This window comes from Capsicum annuum, chromosome 6, assembly GCF_002878395.1.
Source record: "Capsicum annuum cultivar UCD-10X-F1 chromosome 6, UCD10Xv1.1, whole genome shotgun sequence".
Lineage (NCBI taxonomy): Eukaryota > Viridiplantae > Streptophyta > Magnoliopsida > Solanales > Solanaceae > Capsicum > Capsicum annuum.
This window is the reverse complement of record NC_061116.1, coordinates 175041077-175067940: the sequence shown is the minus strand read 5'-3', so window position 1 is coordinate 175067940 and position 26864 is coordinate 175041077. Positions and strand designations below refer to the sequence as shown.

At 33.7% G+C, this 26864-nt stretch overlaps 1 protein-coding gene across 1 annotated transcript; it reads right to left on the bottom strand.

Annotated features, from left to right (window-relative positions):
* Positions 1-14659: 14659 nt before the first annotated feature.
* Positions 14660-19046, bottom strand: LOC107856853. Its single transcript, XM_016701824.2, has 4 exons — positions 18609-19046; positions 18262-18371; positions 17866-18126; positions 14660-14678 (listed from the first exon to the last, which is right to left on the bottom strand). The coding sequence occupies exons 1-4, from the start codon at positions 19044-19046 to the stop codon at positions 14660-14662; spliced, it is 828 nt and encodes a 275-aa protein (XP_016557310.2).
* Between the last annotated feature and the right edge of the window lie 7818 nt (positions 19047-26864).

The window sequence follows — 26864 nt, the reverse complement described above, 5'->3', positions numbered from 1 at the left end:
TATATTTTTAGTCCATTCTTTTATGGTTTTTATGATATAGTTAGAGTAATGTCCCGACTTAGGAGTTATTCTGAAAGTTAGAGGCTTCGTATACGGTGATGGATTGTTGTTTTTTATTTTATTCTTAAGATCTTATATATTACTTTATTTCAGCTACTGAACCTCTTATCTTATGAGTCATTTCTGCAACTTTATTTATGACTACGCTTATGATATAATGCTAAGAGGTCATCTCAGTCCTTCATTGGTTTGGGATATCCATCACGATTAGGGATCTGGTTCGGATCGTGATAAAATATTATTAAGTATCAAGTGACATGACATTCCAGGAAAGGAGAAAGATCTACTGCATTAAACAGGTTGCTTAAATCATGGAACTGCTGCATCTCTCTCTCCTATGTATATATTGTACTTAGTTAGATTTTTCTTTTAGTCTTTACTTATTCTTGGAAATTGAATATTCCTTATTGATTTTCCTAAGAAGAAAAATCCTTTGAGTTGTCTTCTAGCTTTCAATGTCTAATGGTGATCAAATCACTGCTATATAAGCTTTGGAAGTCAAAGAAAGAGACATACACTTGTCTCAACCTTCTATAGTTTTTTTCTCTACTTTACTCAAGCGTTGTATTCTCTTACAAGTTTACAGTGTACTCAAAAAGTGAGGAGATAAACATATAGCTGGTAAGACATTGCATCAAAGTGAGAAAGAAAGAAAGACAGAAAGTGTGAGTCCAAGCCAAAAATCTTAACTTAATCTTGTACTTTGATTTTATTTACAAGGACCTAGTAAAATTCCTTGCAACACAAGGGGACTGGAGTAAGACCTATTAGAGGTCCCAACCAGTACTAAATATCTGTTGTTATTTACTTTCAGTATTTTATTTTCATTATTACTGCAATCAATAGTCGACTTTCTGGTGAAGAAAGCTGACTGTCGGGTCAAAAAAAGAGTAATTCACACCCTCTTACTACTTTAAATTTGTATCAGAGCAAGGACTCACAATTATTTGCTTAACAACAATTGAGAAAAGATCATGGTGTAAACCGTTGATGAAGCTTTATTCTGAAGGGACATCCCAAACTAGGTCTCTTTACTTTAATGGAAAACACTTTTCTCATTGGAAAATAAGGATGGAGACTTTCATCTAGTCTTATGGTGTCAAATTTTGGGGAGTAATCAAATTTGGTGATCTTTCACTTGTATCTACAAACAAAGACAAAGATGGAAAAAAACCAGAAAATGATGAGAAATCTATTAAGAGTATTCCATCCTTGAAAGATTACACTGATGAAAAAATTAAGATCATTCAGATTAACTCTAAGGTAAAGAATATTATGTACAATATCAATGGTGAAGAATATGAGAAGATCTACTGTTGTGAAACTGTCAAAGAAGTGTGGGATAAATTAAAAGTGACTTATGAAGAAACTGAGAAGATTAACAAACTCTTATAAGTTTATTAGTATATGAAACTTTTCAAGATGAAATATGGTGAATCTATTGAAGAAACATTTGACAGGTTTGGCAAAATTATTGGGAACTCAAAGTTACAGGAAAAACCTATCTTGTAGCAGATCAGATTACAAGGATTCTTAGAAGTTTTTTGCCTCAGTGGATTTATAAGGTTGTGGCTCTTGAAAGCATTAAATTGAATAAAATAACCGATGATGAAGTCAAAGAAGATTTCATTGCCTGTGAAAAGGCTCACTTGAACAAGAAAGGCCAATAACATGATGAAAACTGTAACCTTTGAAGCTATAGATGAAGAAGATGATGATGACCTGGATGCAGATGAGCTTGTTTTCATCACTAGGATAGTTGCTGAAAATTACAAAAAATCTAGGAATCAAAGAAGGGAAAAACCAAATTACTTAAAGGGAAAATAATATGTTGATCATAACAGGAATGCAGGTATGTTATAATTGTGGTAAACATGGTCATATTGCTTATGATTGTCCAAAAGCTAGAAGAGGACCTTCCAAAGAAAATTAAAAGGCATTAAGATGTTGGGGTAGTGAAGAACAATCAAACCGTAAAAATGATAACATTAGAGGTTGTTGTTTCATGGCAATTAGAAAATCCAACCAGGTAAGAGCTAACTCCTGTAATAAATGCTCAAAACTTTAAAATTTGTTGAACCTTGCCATAGCTGATTTAAATAAATCTCATGAACAAAAAATAGCTTTCTTAAGAGAAAGAAGAGATTGGAAACTTTAACTTGAAGTTTGTAGAATTAAAAAAGAATGCTTACAAGAAGAAGTTGATGATTTAAAAATCAAAACTAACAGTTTTAGAAAAATTTCCAGTCATAGTATTGTCAGGTCAAATCAGTTGACTAATATAACTAAGTCAACTGATAAATCTGATAGTGGTGAGCATAATAATAGATATTATAGTTGTGATGGATATCAATGGTCAACTAATTCAAGTAAGTCAACGAAAGGGATCAATCATAATCCTAATACCTATCATAAAAAGTACTAAACTATGATAAATCTTGAAGGTCAACTAACTTAAGCCACTTGACTAAGAGACACAGTCACAGTCACAGTACCTACTATACAATCACTAATCAACATTATACTTCTTGTTATCACTGTGGAAAGCCTGGTCATAAATATTACAACTGTAGATTTCGCTCTAGAAATTCTGGTAGATGAATTTAGAGACTCGAAACTGAGTCAATATATCCAATGAGTAATCCTAAGAGATCCAAGAATATTTTGGTACCTAGAAATAAGTGATACATTTGTTTTGCAAAAACTGCACTTAAATTTAAAAAAAAAATGGTATCTTGACAGTTAATATTAAAATCACATGACTCGAAGGAAAAATTTGGTTGAGATAATAACTGATTTTGATAGAGGTGACATCAGTTTTGTTGATAACCCCAAAGGCATAGTAATAGATAATGGTACTATCTCTTTTAATAATTCATGTGATATTACTAATGTATATTTGGTCAGAAACTTGAGGTACAACTTGCTGAGTGTCAGTCAGTTTTGTGATGCTAGATTAGAGGTAAGTTTAAAAAGATAAGGTGTATAATTAAAAATGGAACATAAATTCTTACTGGAAATAGACATAGATATGTGTACGTTCTAGACTTTATCAATAAGACAAAAGGACACATGTGTCTTGCATTTACTCTGAAGATCTTTGTATTTGGCACCAAAAACTTGATCATGCAAGTATGAGGCATATTAAAAGTTAGTCAAGCATGAACTTGTGACTGGACTTTCAAATCTTGATTTAAAAAAGACTCATATTTGTGATGTCATTCATCTTTGTAAGCAAACTAGAAACTCTTTTCATAAAGACATTGTTTCCACAACTAAAGCTTTGCAGCTACTTCATATGGATTTTTTCGTCCCACTAGAACTGCTAGCATTGGTGGTAAAAGATATGCTTTTGTGATTATTGATGATTATTCTCAATTAAATTGGGTCATGTTTTTAGCTAACAAATATGATACTTTAAAGAATTTTGAAACTTTCTGTGAAAAGGTTTAAAGAGACAAAGGTTACTACATTTCTGCCATTAAAAGTGATCATGGAGGAGAGTTTGAGGATAAAGATTTCAAAATATTTTGTGATATTCATGGATATACTCATAACTTCTCTGCTCCAAGATCCCATCAATAAAATGGTGTGGTTGAACAAAAAGATAGAACTCTTCAAGACATGACTGAAACCATGACCCGTGAACACTCGCTACCACATAGGTTTTGGACAAAAGCTTTCAATGTTGCATATCATATTTTTAAACTCTCAAAAGATCTTTATGGCTTTAAAAAAAGCTCCTCGAGTTTGGTAGGATAGGTTGAGCAGTTTTTTAATTCAACATGATTTCTCAAGAGAAAAAATTGATACTAATTTATTTATCAAATAAACCTCTTCTAAAAATTTTATCATTCAAATTTATGTTGATAATATTATCTTTGAAAGTACTAATGCTTTTTGTGCAAGAAATTCTCTGAATTAATGCAAAGTGGATCTGAAATGAGCATGATAGAAGAATTAACGTTCTTTCTGGGATTACAAATTCAACAGTATATTGAGGGCACATTCATCTCCTAAGTTATGTACACCAAAAATCTCATTTTAAAAAAGTGGGATGGAAAATATCAAATCGTCCAATACTCCTATGAGTTCTATCCATTTTCTGGAGTTATGTGAAGATGGCAAGAATATTGACAAGAACAGTTATCACGGTATCATTGGTTCACGCTTATATCTTACAGCCAATCGACCTAACATTCTTTTCAGTGTATGTAAATGTGTCAGGTTTCAGTCGGCTCCTAAAGAAGCTCATCTGACTGTTGTAAAACGTATCATCAAATATCTTATTGGCACAAACTCCTTTGACTTATGGTATTCTAAGTCTACTGACATTGTCTTAAAAGTTTTCTTAGATGCAGATTATGCAGGTGATAAAGTGGATAGAAAAGCACTAGTGGTACTTGCTAATTCATGAAAAAATTCCTTGTCTCATGAAATAACAAGAAACAAAATTGTGTTTCTGTATCTACCACTGAATCAGAATATATTGCTATTAGGTTGTGCTGCGCCCAAATTATTTGGATTTCTCATCAACTCAGTGATTATGATCTGGGTTTTAAACCTGTCAAAATATTTTGTGATAACTATAGAGCTATCTGCTTATCTAAAAATCATGTGCATCACTCTATAGTAAAACATATTGATATTAAGCATCATTTTATTAGAGATCATGTTTTAAAAGGAGATATTAAATTATCTTTTGTGAGCACTGATTTACAATTAGCTGACATTTTTACTAAACCTTTGTTGGAAGAAAGATTTTGTTCTTTCAGAAAATCTCTTGAAATAATTGCAAAATACTTTTGAAACAAGTTACTTGATTTGATTTACCTATTTTTCTTTACCCACGCCTAGATAATTTTATTGTTCTTGATAGTATTTAGTATGCTATCCTTCTTCCTTTTTAATTGATGTTAAAGGGGGAGAATAATTTATCTAATCTAACCATGCAGGGATAGTCAGAAGTCACTCATTCAGGGGGAGAGCCTAATCAGGGAAGTATTTTAATTTTTGTTATCCATAGAAAAGGAGGAGATTGATAATGTTAAATTTTGATGAATGGTCCTAAACTTGATTTGATTGCAGGAAATTAGGAAAAAGAATCTTCAAAAAGATCCTTTTTCATACACTCAAAAAGAAGGAAACACCTCACAAAAAGAAAAGAAAAATTACTGGAAGATTATTGCAGTTAGTAAGGTGCATAAATCATGGAACTAATGTATCAGAAAAATGCTTGTAAAAAAATCTCTTGTCTAAAAATATTAAGAGGTATTCCACGAAAAGAGAAAGATTTGTTGCTCTAAATAGATTGAAGAAAAACTCTTTAGAAGATATTATTAAGTATCAAGAAGCATGACATTCCAGGAAAAGTCAAAGATTTGCTACATTAAACAAATTGCTTAAATCATGGGACTGACGCATCTCTCTCTCCTATGTATATATTGTACTTCATTAGATTTTTCTTTTAGTCTTTACTTATTCTTGAAAAATTGAATATTCTTATTCATTTTTCTAAGAAGAATTTTGTGTTACCTTGTAGCTTCCAACGGCTAGTAGTAGTCCAATCACTACCATATAAGAATAGGAAGTCAAAGGAAGAGACATACACTTGTCTCGACCTTCTCTAGTTCTTTGCTCTACTTTACTCAAGTATTATATTCTCTTAAAAGTTTATTGTGTACTCAAAAAGAGAGGAGATAAACACATAGTTGACCGGTGATTGTATCAAAGTGAGAGAGAAAGAGAGAAAGAAAGAAAGAAAGAAAGAAAGAAAGAAAGAAAGACAGTGTGAGTTAAAGCCAAAAAGCTTGATTCAATCTTGTACTTTGATTTTATTCACAAAGAACTAGTACAATTCCTTGCAACCCAAGGGGAATGGAATAAGATCTATTAGAGGTCCTAATTAGTATAAAACATCTGGAGTTACCTTCAACATTTTATTTTCCAAAGTTTTTATTACTGCAATCAATAGTCAATTGTCTGGTCGAAAAAAGAGTAATCCCCCCTCCTCTTACTATTTTCAAAATACACTCCAAACTTCATGAATAGTTTATCTTTTGATTCATGATGAACTCACTGACCTATAACTAAGAGCTGGATGTTCTCAAAATTATTGTCTTCTCTCACATTTTATTGTATTTTATAGGTGAATTAGTTAAGTTGGGTGATTTTGATAGTTTTTAAAATTTGAGGATATAAAATTATATTTTAAAAAGTCTTTCCAAAAGTTTAAAAAAAAAAATCAAAAAGACATGATCAAGCACAACTTCAATTTCAACTTCAACTTCAACTTCAGAAAATTCTAACTTTCATGGTCAAACACCTACTTAATTCGTAGAATAATCAAGTACGAATATGAGAGTTTAAATTTATTCTTTAGTAGAAGTCATGCATTTTGTTTTTAGTTTTTTTCATATGTATTTTTTAATCGAATTTATAACTAACTAGATAAAGTGTTTAGCATCTCTTTAATTAATAATACATTGAAAACTTCAACATGCATAAGTACAAGCAAAGGGCTTAGATAGGCTTGGTCTTACCCTATCAATCTGAATGAGATAACAAACCTACATAATTCAAATGCATTTTTCATTTGTTATTTTCTAACTTTTATTTGAGATGCAATTTTTTTTTTCATAATTTTGTGTATTTGTTAATAAACTGTAAATTGGATAAAATTCATTGAAGTAATCGAATGTGTCTGTGATAAGGGTGTCAAGTGGGTCGGGCTGACCCAGCCCGAACCGACCCAGCTACACAAACCGGCCCGGTTTGACCTGGCCCGGTAAGCCCAAGGGCTTTAGGGTATCGTGTCTCAAGCCGTTTTTTTTTTAATTTGAACCCGGCTAACCCAGATCGGACCAAGTCTGCCGGTTAACCGGTCTGGCCCGGCCCAAAATATTTTTTATTTTTTTTTGAAAATTTGGGATTTGAGGCCAAACTAGTCGTTGGCCTAACGACTATATAGCAGTTTTTGGGTCCAAATGGCTAGTTTGGGTCCATTAATTAAAAATAAAAAAAATACTTTTAAAATAATTTTTTAATCCCCAAAAAAATTCTATAAATACCCTATACCTTCAAATCATTTTTCACACAATTTTTCACTCTCTCAAATCTCATTCTTTCTCAAATCTCAATTCTCAATTCTCAAATATTCAATATATTTAATTTCCTAAAGTGCTCACTTTAAATTTTTAATTTTGCGTTTACAAAGTACGAGTGGAAGTTTCTAAATTCGCAACCTTCAGATACTTCCAAAATTTGGTATATCGTTTCATCTCTTATGTTTAATTTTTATTTATTGTATTAATTGTTGAATATTTCATTTTATTATATTTGTGTATTTTAAATTTTTTTACTTTAATTTAATTTATACTATGGATAAATTAAGAAACCTCGCTACTAAAGGTGTTAAAAATTTTTGTCCCGGAAGCGGTAGTGGTAATAAAAAGCGAATTACTAGTGGTAGAGGTACTTCAAGTAGAAGATATACCTGTATGCCTTGGCCTCCGGTACCGCTTGGTACATCTTTTGAGGAAGAAATAGGTGTAGGTGCTCACGATATGGATTATGTAGAAGCTCAGAAAAATTACGGTATAGAAGAAGAAAATGAAGTAGATACGGTTAATTTAGACAAAGATGATGAAAATATTGATGAGACACCCGCAATAGGAAATGCTAACGTTAGATGTGAATCGGTTAATCTTCCTCTCCGTCCTCCCCCTGCCCCAAGACCTCGTAAAACAACTAGTATTGCATGGCAATTTTTTGAACGTATATCAGATACTGAGGTGCAATGCAATATTTGTCAACAAATATATAAGCATAAAAGCGGAGGCAAGCAAGGGGGTACGGGTACATTGATGAGACATATAGGTGATGCTCACAAAAGAGAGTTAGAAATTGCACGAGGTGGTGGGGATGTTGATGGGCCAACGCAAACTAGAATGGACCCAGCAACCGATCAGGTAACGAAGAAGTATAATAAATTGAGGGATCGAAAAGAAATAGCTAACATGGTAGCTGTGAGTTGTTTACCTTTTAGTTTTTCTTCTTCTGATGCCTTTATTCATTATATTCAAGCTATTTATAATCCTATGTTTAATGATATTCCTAGAAGTACTTGTCGATCTGATATTTTTAGACTTCATTCATAATATTATTTTTATTTATCAACATTGTTAAAAAATATTCAATGTAGATTGTCCCTAACTTCTGATTTTGATCGTGCTGTAAATAAAAATGATTATTTAACCATTAATTTTCACTGGATGGATAGTAATTTTGTGATGCAAAAACTTATTCTTGATTTTTTATATGATGAAGACCGTAAACATACTGGAGATTTTATTGATGATTCTATTATTAAAATTGTCGAATTTTATGGTATCGAAAATAAAATCTTACGTATTGCTTTTGATAATGCTTCTAACAACAAGACTGCTATAAAAAAATTAAAATCTATGTTATCTCTGTCGTTGCCTAAAATTTTTCATATTAGTGTGCATGCCATATATATAATTTAATTGTAAAAGATGGTCTTGAATTTTTTGAGCTTTATATTGAAAAAATCCGTCTTGCTGTTGGTTTTATTCAAGGAAATAATCGGAGAAAAAAAATTAGAGAATTTAAAATTAAATGTCAAGAAAATGGACTTGCACTGATATTGATGCCTGAGGAAATTGATATTAGATGGAATTCTACATATGATTTTTTAAAAACTTGTTATAAATATAGAGTTCCTATTACACTAGCTTTTAACCAACATTGCGGTTCATTTACTGATTCTGCTGATTGCATGCTACATGATTCTGATTGGGTTGTAATTAATGATCTTGTTAAGTTTTTAGAAAAAATTTATGTTGCTACGGTTGAATTTTTCGGTGCGTATTATCCTACTATTTGTATATTTTGGGATATATAGCCGATATTTCTGGTTTGCTTAAAGAATATAAAAATAAAGATGGTTATAAAGAAACTGTTGATGCCATGTTTACTAAATTTAAAAAATACTTTTTCCCGATTCCCTCTATTTATTTGATTGATGCTATGTTAAATCCGTGCATTAAATATAATACTATGTGCCACTTTAATACTATTATTTATGCTAACTTAGAAATAAATACTAACAATGATTCTGAATCTGAAAAAGTAGAACCTGATTTGTGAACGGCTATGAGTGATGCGAATGAATACATAGAAAAATTATATAATCAATATGTTGATTTATTTGACTTAGCCGTACTTACAAATATCACTCCAACTGTCGCTCCTCATCCTCCCGATGAGCCATCATTTTCTAAAAGGCCAGCAGATAGTGGTTTACCTGATTCCTTTTATGATTTACCTTGTTGGAACAGTGTTAATGAGAGAACTTACACCTCAACTTATTGGGAAGAGCTGAAATATTATCTTCGATTGCTGACAGAGGATCGCAGACGGCGGATTAACACGTTGGATTGATGGAGGAGTAATGAAACACAATATCCTGTGCTTTCAAGATTAGCTAGAGACATCTTGAATGTTCCAATGTCAACCGTTGCATCAGAGAACTCCTTTAGTCAAAGACGATAGCAGCTTGGAGACAATCGACACTCATTGGGAAGCAATGTAATGAATGTTCTAGTTTGCCTCAGAGATTGGATTAGAGCGGAAAGAAGAAATCAAGTAATGGAACCGGAGCCGAGCGACGAGCTGAAACTTGAAGAAATTGTGTCTTCACGGGAGAACTCAGCAGAATCAAGTCCAATGCATGGTTTTACCCCCGTTGACTTTGACTATCATATGCAAGTTCCCGTTAATATTAACATGAATGAGTTGGGAAAATATATAATTATTATAAGTCATCTAAGTATTAAATTAGGGACGATATAGTAAAATCACGAAATAAGCAGGCAGCTGGAAGCAGGCATGTCGACCACTAGCTGTCTGCTTCCAGCCGCCCACTCGCGCTTATATATATTAGTAACTAGGTACCGAAGGCCCTTGCCAGCACGGCCCAATATATGTTATTTTTAAGCTGTTAACTATTATAATTTATAATACTTTTCGACATCATAATTTACTATTTCAAGTTATTTTTATTATAATTTATAATACATTTCTTGTTCAAACTTTGGTGATATTAATAATCAATTTGTATTTTAAAAGTAATTTAAGTTTTTAATTATTGTGATTTATAATATTTTTTTCTATTTCAATTCAAGCGACATTGATATAATTTTGAGAGTCAATCAAATATCACGATTGGAGTAACGAAATCGGCATGTTTTGAATGACTTATAATGATTAATTAAAAATGATATAGCAAAATTGTTATAAAAAAATACTTGTGAAGTTTTTTGAAGTGGACCTCATATAAGATGTCAAATTAATTTAAAACATCAAGAATTAATTTATCATTTTATGTTTATTTTACGTTTTTATTAAATATTATTATTTTTTAATACTTAGATGACTTATAATAATTATATATATATATATATTGTAGTATATGTTTTACTTAAACTAGTACATATATATTGAATGGTGCGTATATTTGAGTATATATCTTCTATTGACATGTATATTTAACGTATACATGTGTATATATTTTATAAATTAGTATATAACTATATATATATTGTAGTATATACATATATTGTAGTATATGTTTTACTTAAACTAGTACATATATATTGAATGGTGCATATATTTGTGTATATATCTTCTATAGACATGTATATTTAATGTATATATGTGTATATGTTTTGTAAATTAGTATATAACTTTATATATATTGTAGTATATACATAAATTGTAGTATATGTTTTACTTAAACTAGTACATATATATTGAATGGTGCGTATATTTGTGTATATATCTGTTATAGACGTGTATATTTAATGTATACATGTGTATATGTTTTATAAATTAGTATATAACTCTATAATATATATATATATATATATATATATATATACACACTTATATATATTGTAGTATATATATATGTTGTAGTATATGTTTTATTTATAGTAGTACGTATAGTCGTATATATTGAATGGTGCGTATATATGTGTAATTGTGTATATGTGTATATATTTTTTAAATTCTAATGTAGTATATACTATATATATAGTGTATAAATATTGTTTAACATATTTAAAATGCATATAGGTGGGTATATATTGTGTATATTGAAAAAAAGTTTTTTTTTTTAAAATTTTTGACCGGGTTTGACCAAATTTTTAACCAAGTTGACCGGGTTAGGGTGATTTTTAAAATTTTTATTGTGTGAGCCCGGCCCGACCCAGCCCACTTAACCCCCAACCCGGACCCGATCCGATCCACAACCCAGTTAATTTTATAGGGCTAGTTTCGGGTTGGCCCGACCCAGCCCACTCGACAGGCATAGTCTGTGAACAGGTAAAGCCCGAAGGCTGTTCCCATCCCTGCGGGGGAGATACCAACCATCTTTGCTTTCTTTGGTCTAAGTCTTGCCTCTAAGGCAAGAGTTGTAGAACATCTCATAAATGAAGACATAACGTGGTAGTGTCAACTCTTGCCCGTGGGGCATAGTTTATTATTTGAAAGTCCTTGAGCTAAGTCTTGCCTCTAAGACAAGAGTTGTAGAACATTCCATAAATGAAGACATAACGTGATAGTTTCAACTCGGCATAATTTGTAGTTTGAAAGTCTTTGAGTTAAGTCTTGCCTCTAAGGCAAAAGTTGTAGAACATCTCATAAATAAAAACATAATATGGTAGTGTTAACTCTTGCTCGTGGGACATAATTTGTAGTTTGAAAGTCCTTGAGCTAAGTCTTGCCTCTAAGGCAAGAGTTGTAGAACATTCCATAAATGAAGACATAACGTGGTAGAGTCAACTCTTACCCATGGGGCATAGTTTGTAGTTTGAAAGTCCTTGAGATAATTAAGTCTTGCCTCTAAGACAATAGTTGTAGAATATCTCATAAATGAAAATATAACGTGGTAAAGTTAACTCTTTTTCGTGGGGCATAATTTGTAGTTTGAAAGTCCTTGAGCCAAGTCCTGCCTCTAAGGCAATAGTTGTAGAACATTTCATAAATGAAAATATAACATGGTAGAGTTAACTCTTGCCCGTGGGGTATAATTTGTTGTTTGAAAGTCCCTGAGTTAAGTCTTTTCTCTAAGGTAAGAGTTATAAAATATCTCATAAATCAAAATACAATGTGGTAGTGTCGACTCTTACCCATGAAACATAACTTGTTGTTTGAAAGTCATAAGTCTTGCTTCTACAATGTAGTAGTGTCAACTCTTGCCCATGAAACGTAGCTTATTGTTCGAAAGTCGTAAGTCTGTAAGTCTTGCCTTTATAATGTAATAGTGTCAACCCTTGCTCATGAGATGTAACTTGAATGGAAGAAATCAAAGGAAAGAATAAAAATAATAAAAATTGCGAAAAAAGAAGAAAATGAAGAAAAATATTAAAAAAATAAAAATCAAAGAAAATGTAGAAGTTGAGAGAGAATAGAAAAAAATAAAGATTGATAAAAATTAAAAAAAATTAAATAAAAATAAAGTTCGAGAAAATTTAAAAAGAAAAAAATCAAAGAAAAATAAAAAAAGTTTTTTTTTAATAAAAGTAGACGTTGAAAGGTGTAAAGAAAAAAAGTAAGGATTGAGAAAAAACTAAAAATAACAAAAAAAAGAGAGGAAAGAAAAAATAAAAAAAATAGAAAAGAAAAATGAAAAAAAGAAGAAGTTGAGAGGAAAAAGGGAAAAAAGTAAGGGTTGAGAAAATAAAAATAAAAAGAGAAAAGAAAAAAATCAAAGAAAAATTAAAAAGAGAAAAAAATAAAAGTTGAAAGATTTAAATATGGAGTTGTTATCCATTATGAGGATCATTTATGTAATTTACTCCATTGATCAGGGGTAATTTTGTCCAAAAGAATATTGATTAATAGGTAAAGGCTATTTTAAAAAGTTTTTTTATTTGAGGCTAAAATTTGAAAGTCACCTCAATTTGGGTCTATTTTTTAGATTCAACCCCTAGATATTGGAGCCCATGTCAGCCCGTGACTAATGTGCTACTTTTCAAATATTATATGCTATTTTTTAATTTAGATTTATATGATGCTGATGAAATATTTGAGAAAGTCAATCAGATTTGTTATATATAGTTTTAGATATTTTAAGTTGTTAATTATATTAGTATGATTTATGCGACTTTCAACATAATTTTCAAGTAATATCCCTTTATCCTAATTAATATGACATTGATAACTATTGTAATCTATAATACTTTTTCGACGTTGTAATTTACTATTTCAAGCTGTTTGCTATTGTAATTTATAATACTCTTTTTCTACAAACTTTTGTGGTATTGATAGTGAATTTAGACTTTAAAAATAATTTAAGTTATTAATTATTGCAATTTATGATATTTCTTTTCTATTTCAATTTAAGCGACACTGATATAATTTTGAGAGTAAACCAAATATCATGATTGAAATAGTAAAATCGACACCTTTTGAATGACTCATAATAACTAATTAAAAGTGATATAAAAAATTGCTATAAAAATACTTGTAATTTCTTTTTAAAATGGGCCTCGCATAAGATGTAAAATTAATTTAAAACATCAAAATTAATTTATCATTTTATGTTTATTTCACCTTTTTTAAAAAATAAATATTATCAATTTTTATATACTTAGATAACTCATAATAATTAATTATAAGTGATATAGTAAAATTACAATTAAAGCAGTTGAAACATCTATGTCATAAATGTCTATTTTACTTTATAAATGTCTATTTTATTTTTTAAATATTATTAATTTTTTAATACATAATTATCATATAATAATTAATTAGGGACGATATAGTAAAATCATGAAATAAGCAGGCAGCTGGAAGCAGGCATGTCGACCACCAGCTGCCTGCTTCCAGCCGCCCACTCGCGCTTATATATATTAGTAACTAGGTACCGAAGGCCCTTGCCAGCACGACCCAATATATGTTATTTTTAAGCTGTTAACTATTATAATTTATAATACTTTTCGACATCATAATTTACTATTTCAAGTTATTTTTATTATAATTTATAATACATTTCTTGTTCAAACTTTGGTGATATTAATAGTCAATTTATATTTTAAAAGTAATTTAATTTTTTAATTATTGTGATTTATAATATTTTTTTCTATTTTAATTTAAGCGACATTGATATAATTTCGAGAGTCAATCAAATATCACGATTGGAGTAACGAAATCGACATGTTTTGAATGAATTATAATGATTAATTAAAAATGATATAGCAAAATTGTTATAAAAAAATACTTATGAAGTTTTTTTTAAGTGGACCTCATATAAGATGTCAAATTAATTTAAAACATCAAGAATTAATTTATTATTTTATGTTTATTTTACGTTTTTATTAAATATTATTATTTTTTAATACTTAGATGACTTATAATAATTACTTAGGGGTGATATAGTAAAATTACAGTTGAAGCAACAGAAGCAGACATGTCATAAATATCTATTTTACCTTTTTAAAAAAAAATAAATTTTATTAATAATCTAATACGTAAATATTATATAATAATTAATTAGAGTGATATAGTAAAATTACGGAGCAAGCAGGCAGCTGAAAGCAAATATGACAACCGCCAGTTGCCTGCTTTCAGCAACTGCTACTCACACTTATATATAGTAAACAATTAAAGTAGCGAAATTGCTACTCACAAGTATATATAGTACACAATTGAAGTAGCAAAACCGGTATGTCTTGAATGACTTATAATAACTAATTAGAAGTGATATAATAAAGTTGCTATAAAAGTACTTGTGAAATTTTTTTAAGTGAGCTTCATATAAGATGTCAAATTAATTTAAAACATCAGGAGTTAATTTATTATTTTATTTTTTATTAAATATTATTAATTTTTTAATACTTAAATGACTTATAATAATTACTTAGGGTCGATATAGAAAAATCATGGTTGAAGCAGCTGAAGTGGACATGTAATAAATATCTATTTTACTTTTTTTTTTAAAATTAAATTTTATTAATTTTCTAATACATAAATATCATATAATAATTAATTAGTGATGATATAGTAAAATTACGAAGTAAACAAATAGCTGAAAACAAGCATGTCGATGGTCAGCTGCTGATTCTTAGAGCTGCTACTCGCTAGTAGTAATACCCTACCAGCTTAAAACGGACCCAATCAAAATTCATGAAGTTCAACTACAAGTAAAATTCTTTAAGACTAGAATCCAAACACACCAAACGAAAAGAAAAACGAACCAAAAATAAAAATAAGATAACCAACAGAAAATAAAGATACTTTTAAACGAAGCACATGATGATGTTGGGATTGAAGGCCAAAGTTGAAACAGAGAAAAAGAACTCCTAAAATTAGCTTATGGTTCGTTCACGGAACTAGAAGCCTTTAGATAACAATGAACAGCGAAATATATGTATACGTACATAAGATAAATACAACAACAACATATCTTGTGAATTTCTACAACTAGGGTCTGAGGAGAGTCGATTATAGGCAGACCTTATCACTAACTCGTGAAAATAGAGAAATTGTTTTCAAGAGATCCTCGATCCAAATGCAACAAAATCAAGTACAAATTAAAGAAAACAAGAAAGCAAGCATAGCAATTTATAAGAAAAACAGTGCCTACACAAAAGAAACAATAACCACAACAAAATAATACAGTGATTGAAACCCAACTGACACAAAATCATCTAGCACACATTGTGCTATATGAAACAAGGATCTTCAATTGACGAGGAGGATTCAGAAGGATTTGACTAACCAGAATAATATGAAGTCAGTGAATATCACGTCTATTTTATTTGAGATATCAGAACAAGCCATAACAGGCAACACCATTGCCATGAATGTTGATTGAAATCCATAAGAATTATGGACCAAAAATTGCCTAATGATCCGGGATTGGTTGGTTTTATGCCGGATCGGGTATCCTATTTTAAATGGGATTCGTTTTTTTTTTTTTTTTTTAAATCAATCAGTACTTAGAATTTTCATTCAGAAGTTTAACGATGAAAATTTTCACATTTGTCCAAATAGAGTTACAAAAATGGGATTCGACTTGGTTTTGTGGATTAATACAACAACAACAATAAACCCAGTGTATTCCCGCAAAGTGGGGTTTGGGGAGGGTAGAATGTACGCAGTCCATACCGCTACCTCCAAAGAAGTGGAGAAGTAGAGAGATTGTTTTCGATAGACCCCCGACTCAAGATAGAGAATAGTAAGCAAGAGCGTAATGCACCATTAAGCATGGTGGATGGCATAACATAAAAGGAATAAGACATACTAAAAATAAAATAGAAATCAGAGCACTACGAAATAAGATAAATAAGTGCAATATGAAATAAGAGATAAGAATTATGGCATCCGGAAAGTACGACCCCACCTATGGACACAGTCCTGGGATTACTAACCCAGCTATACATGAGCTCTTCTACTACTAGCTATAACCCACACACGCGACCTAGCCTTCTACCCTTATCCACAACCTCCACACCTTCCTATCTAGGGTCATGTCCTCAGCAAGCTGTAGCTGCTCCATATCATGTCTAATCACGTCCCTCCATTACTTTTTCAGCCTACCTCTCCTCCTTCGAAAGCCATCCAACGGTAGCCTCTCACACCTACGAACTGGGGCATCCGTGCCCCTCCTCATCACATGCCCAAACCATCTCAGTCTTCCTTCCCGCATTTTATCCTCCATCGAAGCCACTCCTACCTTCTCTCGGACTATCTCATTCTGAACTTTATCCCCTCTAGTAAGTCCACACATCCAACGCAACATTCTCATTTCCCGCGACCTTCAATTTTTGAATGTAGAAGTTCTTGACTAACCAACACTCTGCTCCATATAACATAACTAGACGGACTGCCACTTTATAGAATTTGCCTTTAAGCTTAAGTGGCACCTTCTTATCACAGAACACACCTGAGACGAGCCTCCACGTCATCCAACTTGTTCCAATACGGTTAGAGATATCCTCATCAATCTTGCCATTCCCTTGAATCATAGACCCAAGATACTTAAAACTATCCCTCTTACAAACATCCTGGGAATCCAGCCTCACCACCACATCGTCCTCCTTCCTCAAGTCGCTAAACTTGCATTCCATATACTCCGTCTTAGACCTACTCAACCTGAAACCCTTGGACTCCAGGGTTTGCCTCCAAACCTGTAATTTTACATTCACACCCTCTCGTGTCTCGTCAATTAACACTACACCATTCGCAAACAACATACACCATGGCACCTCCCCTTGAATATGTCGCGTCAACACATCCATCACCAATGCAAACAGGAACGGGCTAAGAGTCGAACCCTGATGCAACTATCTCTCAACTGAAAAATATTCTGGATCCCCTCCCACCGTTCTCACCCGAGTCTTTTCTCCATCGTACATGTCCTTAATAGCTCTGATGTACACCACCGGGACCCCTCTTGCCTCTAAGCATCTCCAAAGAACCTCCCTAGGGACTTTGTCATAAGCCTTCTCCAAGTCGATGAACACCATGTGAAAATCCCTCTTTCTTTCCCTATACTATTCCACCAATCTCCCCACTAGGTGTATTGCCTTTGTCGTCGAGCGACCGGGCATAAAACCAAATTGATTCTCTAAAATGAACACGATCTTCCTTAATCTCTGCTCCATTACCCTCTCCCAAATCTTCATAGTACGACTCAATAGCTTGATACCCCTATAGTTGGTGCAACTCTGAATATCCCCCTTATTTTTGTATAAAAAAATCATCGTACTCCACCTTCCGGCTTCAGGAATCCTCGCCGTCTTGAAAATGCCGTTAAGCAAATCAGTTAACCACCTTAACCCTGCCCTACCTGAAAACTTCCAAAAATCTATCGGAATCTCATTAGGCCCCGTCGCCTTTCCCCTCCACATCGTACGAATAGCTTCCCTGACTTTCTCAACCTTAAAACGTCTACAATAATTGAAATCACGTCTCTCCTCTGAGTGTTCCAGCTCACCTAACTCAATGCCCCTATCCCCTTTCTCGTTCAAAAGCCTATTGAAATACTCCCACCATCTCTTGTTAATATGGGCATCCTCCACCAAAACTTTACCATCCCTTCCCTTAATGCACTTCACTTGGTCAAGGTCCCGACCCTTCCGCTCCCTAGACTTAGTAAGCCTGTACAACCTCTTTTCCCTGCCTTTCTCATCTAACCCCGCATACAAGCTCTTAAACGCTGCTGACTTTGCTGCCGTAACTGCAAGCTTAGCCTCTTTCTTTGCTAATTTGTAGACCTCCTAATTCATTCTTTTCTCCTCTGCAACTTTACTCTCAAACAGCTTAACATGCGTCCCCTTCTTAATCTCCACTTTCTTCTTAACATCTTCATTCCACTATCAGTCCCCCTTATGTCGTCCTGCCCGACCCCTCAAAACACCCAACACTTCTCTAGCAGTCTCTATGATGCAACTGGCAGCCTTATCCCACATGACATCCACGTCTCCCTTACAAACTCACACCCTTAAAACCGTTACTTTCTCTTCTATCTTCAGCGCACTATCTGGTGTCAAGCTACCCCACCTAATTCTAGGCTGACCCTCCTCGACCCTTCTCTTCTTGCTCCTCTTCATAAATAAGTCCATCACCAGAACCTTGTGCTGAGTCAAAAGATGCTCACTCGGAATGACTTTACAGTCCTTACATAAAACCCTATCCCCCTTCCTTAGCAGCATAAAGTTAATATGAGTCTTGGCTATCGCACTTCGAAAGGTAATCAGGTGATTCCCCTTCTTCAAAAAGCTCGAAATCACCACCACCAACCCCAAAGCCCTCGCAAAATCTAACAAAATTGCTCTCTCCTCATTCCTATCACCAAAACCGAAACCTCCATGTACATCATCATAACCTCTTGGCACAACCCCAATGTGCCCATTGAAGTCCCTCGCTATGACAATCTTCTCCGAGTTAGGCATGCCTCTCACCACCTCGTCCAAAGCCTCCTAAAACCTCGCTTTCACCTCATTTCCCAAGCCCATCTGCAGAGCATAAACACTACACACATGCAGCGTAAACCCCCCAATGACCAACTTGATCGTTATCAACCTATCACAGACTCTCTTTACCTCCACCACCTGCGCACAGACCCTCTTTAACTCCACCACCTGCGCTCTAAGCTCGTCATCCACTAAGATCCCCACACCATTCCAACGCCTGTCACTCCCTGAGTACCACAGCTTATACCCATCCACATCCCTAGCTTTAGACCCTACCCACTTAGTCTCCTGAACACACACAATATTAGTCTTCCTCATCTTAAGAATCTTCACCAGCTCTATGAACTTACCCTAAAGGGTCCCTATATTCCAAGACCCTACCCTCAACCTATCTACTCTCGCCTTTCGCCTATATCTACCACCACTCACCGCCCCAGCCCTAACACCCGACCTAGACCCCACACCTATCCCTGACCGCCTCTCTTCACCCCGTCTCAAAGCCGGCCCCAACCCCAACCTCCTCGAACATGACCCTGCTCCACTATCAATCCCTACAGCCATCACTTAAGGCCAAAACCAAGCCCAAACAAAGCCCCAAGCCGATAGACAAATAAACACCAAAAATAAAGCACCAATAGGAAAATAGAAAAAGCAAAAGGAAGAAAGCAGTAAAGAAACAGTATTCAGTCACAAAAATAATCGATCCGGCCTAGCAGCTACAACAACACACAGATATCCACCAACAAGCTACAGCAAACCGATACAAACTATACTCACAAGAAAACAAAACAATATAAATGAAACGGTAAAATAATAACTAGTAAAAGTATGTAAATATCAAAGCTTAGCTGTCACCAGGGTACTCCTGCATGCTGATGGTATCGTCAATTTTGCTTTCTGAGTTGTTTACTGAAAATAGCGTCGCCGGAAAGCTGCCGTTGGAGCTTCAATTGGGCGTGACTGGATTAATAAGTTTTTGATTAATTAAAATTCAATCAATGAAAAGCTGGCACATGTTAAATGAAAATTCTAATAATTTTTCTGTATAGGATTTATTAGTGAAAAAAATAAAAGATATTTTAGAGCCCAAAGATGAAATGACAAATTTCTACTATTTATAATATTTGAAAGACTAGTTTAGGTCAAAAGCTTACATGCACCTCTATATATACCAACTAATGTTCTTTGTCATGATTAAGTAATTCTATTACGTAAAATACATGTTAATTACTCATGGTTAAGTAACATGAACTCTAAATTCAAACACATGACATGCATGTATTGGCTTGATGTATACACCAAATTTAGTATAGGTGTTTTGCACGTGTGTTTCACACCCATCAATATTTTTATATGCACAATGACAAAATTATTAAAACATAGTAATTGATGTCAAAATAAATGTTATATCTATTTAGATGATAGGAAAAAGACATCAAATACCTCCCGAACTTGTCCCGAAAAGTCGATGACACACTTAAACAATTATGACGACATATTATAAACTTAAACTATTTTGAACTAAATTTATTTCCACCCTAGCACATGTATAACCAGTCACATGATGGGAGGTACATGTCACTTGTGCCACATCATCACAATGTCACTGCCACATCAAATGCTATGTCATATTTCAAGTTTTTTTCCTATCAGTGTCACCCAATTGCTTCTTCTTTATTATACACCACAAAACCACCATAAAATCACCATCATTGCCATCATACCGTTACTAAATTCGTATATTTCAGTTTCACCACAAAAAATAAAAGTAATCACCACAAATTTCAGTCTCCACAATGAAATCACCATTGAAATTATACCATCACTATTGTCACCATATGCAAAAAAATACCACAAAATTCAACACCCATATTCAAATCTATCTTTGAAATTACATCATGACCGTCAAAAGTCACTTTCAATTTCTTTACATTTACAACAACACCATCACAAAATTATCATCAGTGTTTACTTGTCCTTAGTACCTCATTTTTTTTTCTTTGAGATTTACACTTTTTGTTTCGTACATTCAGAGAAATTATATCAACCGTAGGTAATCGATTATGAAATTGATGAATTTTTTTTCGTTGTTTGGATTTGTTAAAAAAATTAAAATTCTCACTAAAGAACCATTGAAAATTTTATATTTTTTCAATGAAATAATGATTCTCCATCCAAAAGCTATATTTTCTTAATCTGTAATTCATTAATTATTTTAATTTATTTCATTTCCTTTTTAGTGAAATGGATGTATGAATTTTCTTTTTTAAAAAATAAGAATGAAGATGGAATATCTAATGATAAAGTCCATATGAAAATTTGAATAATATTGAAATAAAAAGAGTGAAGGAATGAAGCTTTTTAAAGCCAAATGTTGAAAATAATGGTTCATGAGTGTTGAAGAGAAAGAAAATGAGGATGAAGATAAGTGAAAAAAGAGAAAATATAAAAAGTGAAGAAAGAAAAAATATAAAAAAGTTTGGAAGTTAAAAAACACAAATAAATTTTAATAAACGCACCTGTGTTTTATTTATTTTTATTTTTGTGCCGCATCAACTTTCAAGGTAGAAGAAAATTCATTTCAAGAAGAGTAAGTCTGTAATAGACTGTAACAATAGTTTAAGTGTGTTATCGACTTCTCAAAACAAGTTTAAAATGTATTTGATGTCTTTAATAAATACTGTATCTTAAATATGTTAATATCTATTGTCTGACCTCACTTGCTTTTATAAATGACTTGTTGGTTATGGTTTTTTTATCACTACTTTTGTTGTTCATATTCGAATAAGAAAATAATTTATATAAATTTAAGTCATAATCGATTGAAAATTCGTAAATATTAGGACAACCAATATTTTTTTTTGATAGCCAAGATTACTACTAGTATATATTAAAATAGTGCAGGGAGGTGCCCGAACACATTTTTACAAACAGAGCTATTAGAAGTACTAGGTGCATAACTGACAGCAACAGTACACGTAGTGTGGCAAAAACCTGGGGAATTGGGTCTACTGACACTAGACTGTTTTCTATCTACGTCTAGTAGTTTCAGTACAAAAAGAGGAGTTGTGAACCAAAACGTTATGTCGCTTTCCGTGATTGATGCACCAAAATTTGCCAAACTATCTGCTACCATGTTGGATTTCCTGTACATGTGGTAGACAGGTGGATCATGGAGTATCTTCAGGAAGGACGTGCAATTGTCAATTATATGTGAGTAGACTGGTAGTGGGTCGAACAGAATATCTATTACTTCTACAAAATCCACTATAATGCATAGAGAAAAATATTTATATTGGTACGTGAGCTGGAGCCCTCGCAGTAGCACTACAAGTTCTTGTATAACTGTGGATGTTTTAGTAGTACAACCTGCAAAATATATTAATCAATCACCTAAATTATTTCTAAGGACCCCTCTGATGCCAGCCAAATCAGATGTAGTGGGTGTTGCGGCATCAGTATGAAGGTAGATAGTGTCAGGGTGGGTAGTGGGTAGCCTTAGAGGAGTAGAGTAGCTGCGAGACAGAGGATTTAGGTTAGTAGAATATAGAGCATGATAAAATTCACGGCTAATCGTTAGAACTATATGCAATGATGGTTGTGATTTGGTTGTCTCGAATCTATTTTTACTTCGAATTATCCATAGACGCCAGAGTAAGAAAGGAAAGAAAATTGTTTGTGGTAAGGTAGAGACATGGATAGGCTTATGATGCCAATAAAGTAAACGTCGGAGCCAGGTAGTTGGTACTAAAGGGGTAAAACCTAGAATATAGAAAATATGATATAGTAGATGGAGTTGGAGCCAAAGGGGTTTGGTGGCAGAACAATGGAAGAAGATATGGTCAATGGATTCGGGTAATGCATGACAAGTCGCACAGAGGGGGGACTGGATGGCTCCAATGTGATAAAGGTACGCAGAGGTTAGTGGATGTTGATGAGCTATAAGCCAGAGGAAAGTGCGAAGCTTAGGTGGGAGCTAAAGTTTCCAAATCCAGGTATATATGTCCGGGGTTGAGGAAATCTATGTGAGTGCATGATAACAAGATTTGACAGTGAATCTGCCTGTGGGGGTGAGACCCTAAATGATCTGATCATAGCCCATATTGCTGTTGGGAATCTATGATATGTAGCAAGAGTTAATTAATCGCCTAATCTGGGGAGGTAGGTCAAAAGAAAGTGACATTTGTCCATTTAGGCAGTCTTTAACAGTTTGCTGTTCATCATTAAGATTAAAAGTTCCAGAAATCATATTTCGGAGGATGATTTTAGGTCCGATCTAGGGGTCTATCCAGAATCTGATGTTAGACCCAGCGTAGGTATGCCAAACAAGACCTTCCTGGCAGGTATTCCACTCTTTAAGGAGCTATTTCCAAATTGCAGATGGCTTTGTTGGTCCTGGGGAACCAGAAGGGGAGAGATAAAGAAAATATAGAAGAAGAACAAAGCGAATTCAGATTGTGGAACAGGCTCCAAAAAGTAACAGCCAGGAGTGAATTATTTTTTGGGCGAAGACGTTGAATGCCTAGCCCCTCCCCCCCCTTGACTTGGGTGACTTGGTCCCAGTTGATAAGGTGAAACATGTTACGATGTGTGGTAGAGCCCCACAAGAACTGTTGCTTACAACGATCAAGAGTGTTAATGATGCTTGCAAAAATATTTAGGAATTACATCACATGATTCGGTATTGCATTTAGAGTGGTGCAGATAAGAGTAATCCACCCTGCCAGGGTCAAATGTTTGGATTTCCAACCTGCAAGACGCAACCTAACAAAGTCGACAAGGAATTGAAAGTCACTAATTTTAAGGTGACCCTGTGTTTTAGTGGGAAAACCTAGGTATTTACCAAAGTTAGTGCCTTCCTAGATGTTGAAGAAATTAAAGACAAAGGCCTTATCTGATGGTGAGGCAAAAACTGAAAAAAGATTCAAGATTTAAGATAATTTATGGACTGCCCTGACACAGAAGTGAAAAGGTTAAGGCGATGATGAATAACTTGGCAACTACAAGGGGTAATTTTGCTAGTAAGGATAATGTCATCAGCGAAAAAGAGGTGAGATATAGGAGGAGAGCACGATGCAAATTTCATTGGGTTCCATAACTGATGGCTAACATCAAGATGTATACTCCGGGAGAGCATCTCCATACAGAGGATAAAAAGATAAGGTGACAGTGGGTCGCCTTGTCTAATACCTCTCGTTGGGGTAAAGAATTGCAATTTGGAGTCATTTAGGAGAATAACTATTCTGGTTGTAGTAATGCAAGACATAATAAGCTTGATGAGGCTGGCCGGGAAATGAAAGAATCATAATGTATGATGGATAAACCCCCATTCAAGCTTATCAAAAGCCTTTTTTCAGATCAATTTTTAGGAGCATACTGGAGCATCTGGAGCGTGATTTATGGAAATGGTGAAGAATTTCTTGCACGATTATGGCATTGTCTAAAGCTTGTCGATTGGGTAGAAAGGTTGATTGAGGTTGGTCGATTAGTTGATTTAAGAGTGGTTTGATACGTTTGACAATATATTTGGACATTAGTTTATAAATCGTGTTGCACAGGTTGATAAGGTGGAAATGAGATGGGGCTAAAGGACTTTAGCTTTTAGGGATAAGGCATAGGAAGGTGCCATTGATATCCTGAGGTATGACCCCATTGACAAAGCATGATTGACAAAAGTTAATGGCCGAATTCTTGGTGATATACCAAAAGCATTGGAAGAACATTGGGTGGAGTCCGTTGGGGTCAGGAGCTTTTTCAGAAAAAAGGATTGAAGGGCAACATAAATCTCGTGTTCAGTTAGAGAGGCGTCCGGGCGAATGCTCTTCGCATTTGAGACAAAAGTTGTAAGTAGCTATGGGATAGGATGTAGAGGTTAAAAGTTGGCCAATGGTATAGATGTTGATGAAGTAGGACGAGATCATGGTTTCAATTTGCTGATAATCAGTTATTCAGTTACCATTTTCATCCTTAAGGCTAGTGATGCAGTTACAACGACGTCGTTTGATAGTGGAAAGATGGAAGAAGCGAGAATTTGCATCTCCATCACGTAACCATTGAATCTAAGATTTTAAACGCCAAAAATTTTCTTCCAAACAAAGTACGTGATTAAATTCTGCAATAAGATCAATTTCGAGGTTTTAAAGAAAGGCGCTGGTAGGATAATACATGAAAAATTAGAGTCCTGTGATACGAGCAAACAGATGTTTTTTTTTGAATTTTTGACCAAAATAGGCCATTTTTTGAACCAATTCACCAAAATAATATGTTTTTTTAAAATTTTACGAAACTAGTATAAACGTACTTCTCAGTAACGTATTACTTTATTATTTTATTAAAAAATGCAAGAGTAAAAACTGACGGTGTTTGACTTTTAACGGACCATAAAACGTTACTTATAATAACGTGTTATAAGTAATTCGTTACTATGAGTAACGTTTTTCAACCAAATAAAAATCAAACGCCTAATTATTTTAGGGGCAACTATTGCCCTAATTTTGAAAAGAAAAGAAAATTCTCTCGTCTCTTTGCCACTGCCCTAATTCGAAGAAGAAGAAAAATTTGCTGTGTGTCTTTCGACGCCTCTAGCTACTCCATCTCGTCTCTTTCGACGCCTCTGGATATGCTATCATCTAAGTAATTGTTGGTTAAGCTGTGTTTCGGATTGCGGAAGCCTAGGCTCAACGTCATAGAAAGGGTGTTTTTGGTACGAATCTACTCTCTATTTTTCTAGACTCAACTTGACTCTCTATTTTAAACTTTTGCATTTCTTAAATTTTACTCAACTATGCTCTAAATTATGATTTCGGAACAAATGGATTTAAATTCTTTTCAATTTTGGGATATCTTTTAAAGGAGAAAGGATATTTGTAGACTTTGCTCATACTTAAGAGAACAATTTTTTCCTTTTTATGGCTGATTAATATGTTCATTATAATGAACATATTCACTTATGTATAGGTACTTTTATATGGCTGGTAGTAGTTCATACAAGCTGGATCCTGGGCCACTTGAACCGTCTGTATTAACTCAACAACTTACTCATAGGTCACGGGATATATGGGATGGAAGTGCTGATATGATTCTTAATATGAGAAAGAGTGATGGAAGTTTTTGGAAGCTCGTAGAAAAATATCCTATCCATCCACGAGTTTTAGAAGTGATTAAATTATCTGGATTGTATGGTGTTTATAGAAGTAATAGGCCTGCTATCGATCGTTTGATCACTTTATTAGTTGAGCGTTGGCGTCCTGAAACACATACTTTCCACTTTAGAACAGGTGAAGCAACTATCACCTTGCAAGATATCGAGGTGTTGTATGGATTACCCGTGAATGGTGCTCCGGTACTTGGTATTGAGACGACGAGAACTATTGGTGATTGGAAAAACATTTGTCAAAGATTATTAGGTTTTGTTCCATCTCTCCGGGACTTTAGCAGTAGTTTTCTGAAGTTCTCTGCGCTTAAAGCGCACATGCTAAGTGAGCCACAATTGTCAGACATGACAACTCAAGAAATAGTCAATCAGAAGGCTAGGTGTTACATGTTCTGGATGATTGCGGGTACGATGATGGCAGATATATCTGGTTCTTATTTGAAGCTTATGTACCTGCCTATGCTCGAGGACGTCAATGCAATTGGGTCTTATAGTTGGGGTAGTACAAATTTAGCGTACTTGTATCGTTTTCTTTGTAAAGCCTCACAGAGTATCCAAAATCAGATAGCCGGATTTCTACCACTACTTCAGGTATATCTAATAATTCTAATAATTGCACAAATTATTTATTGATATTTCTTTTA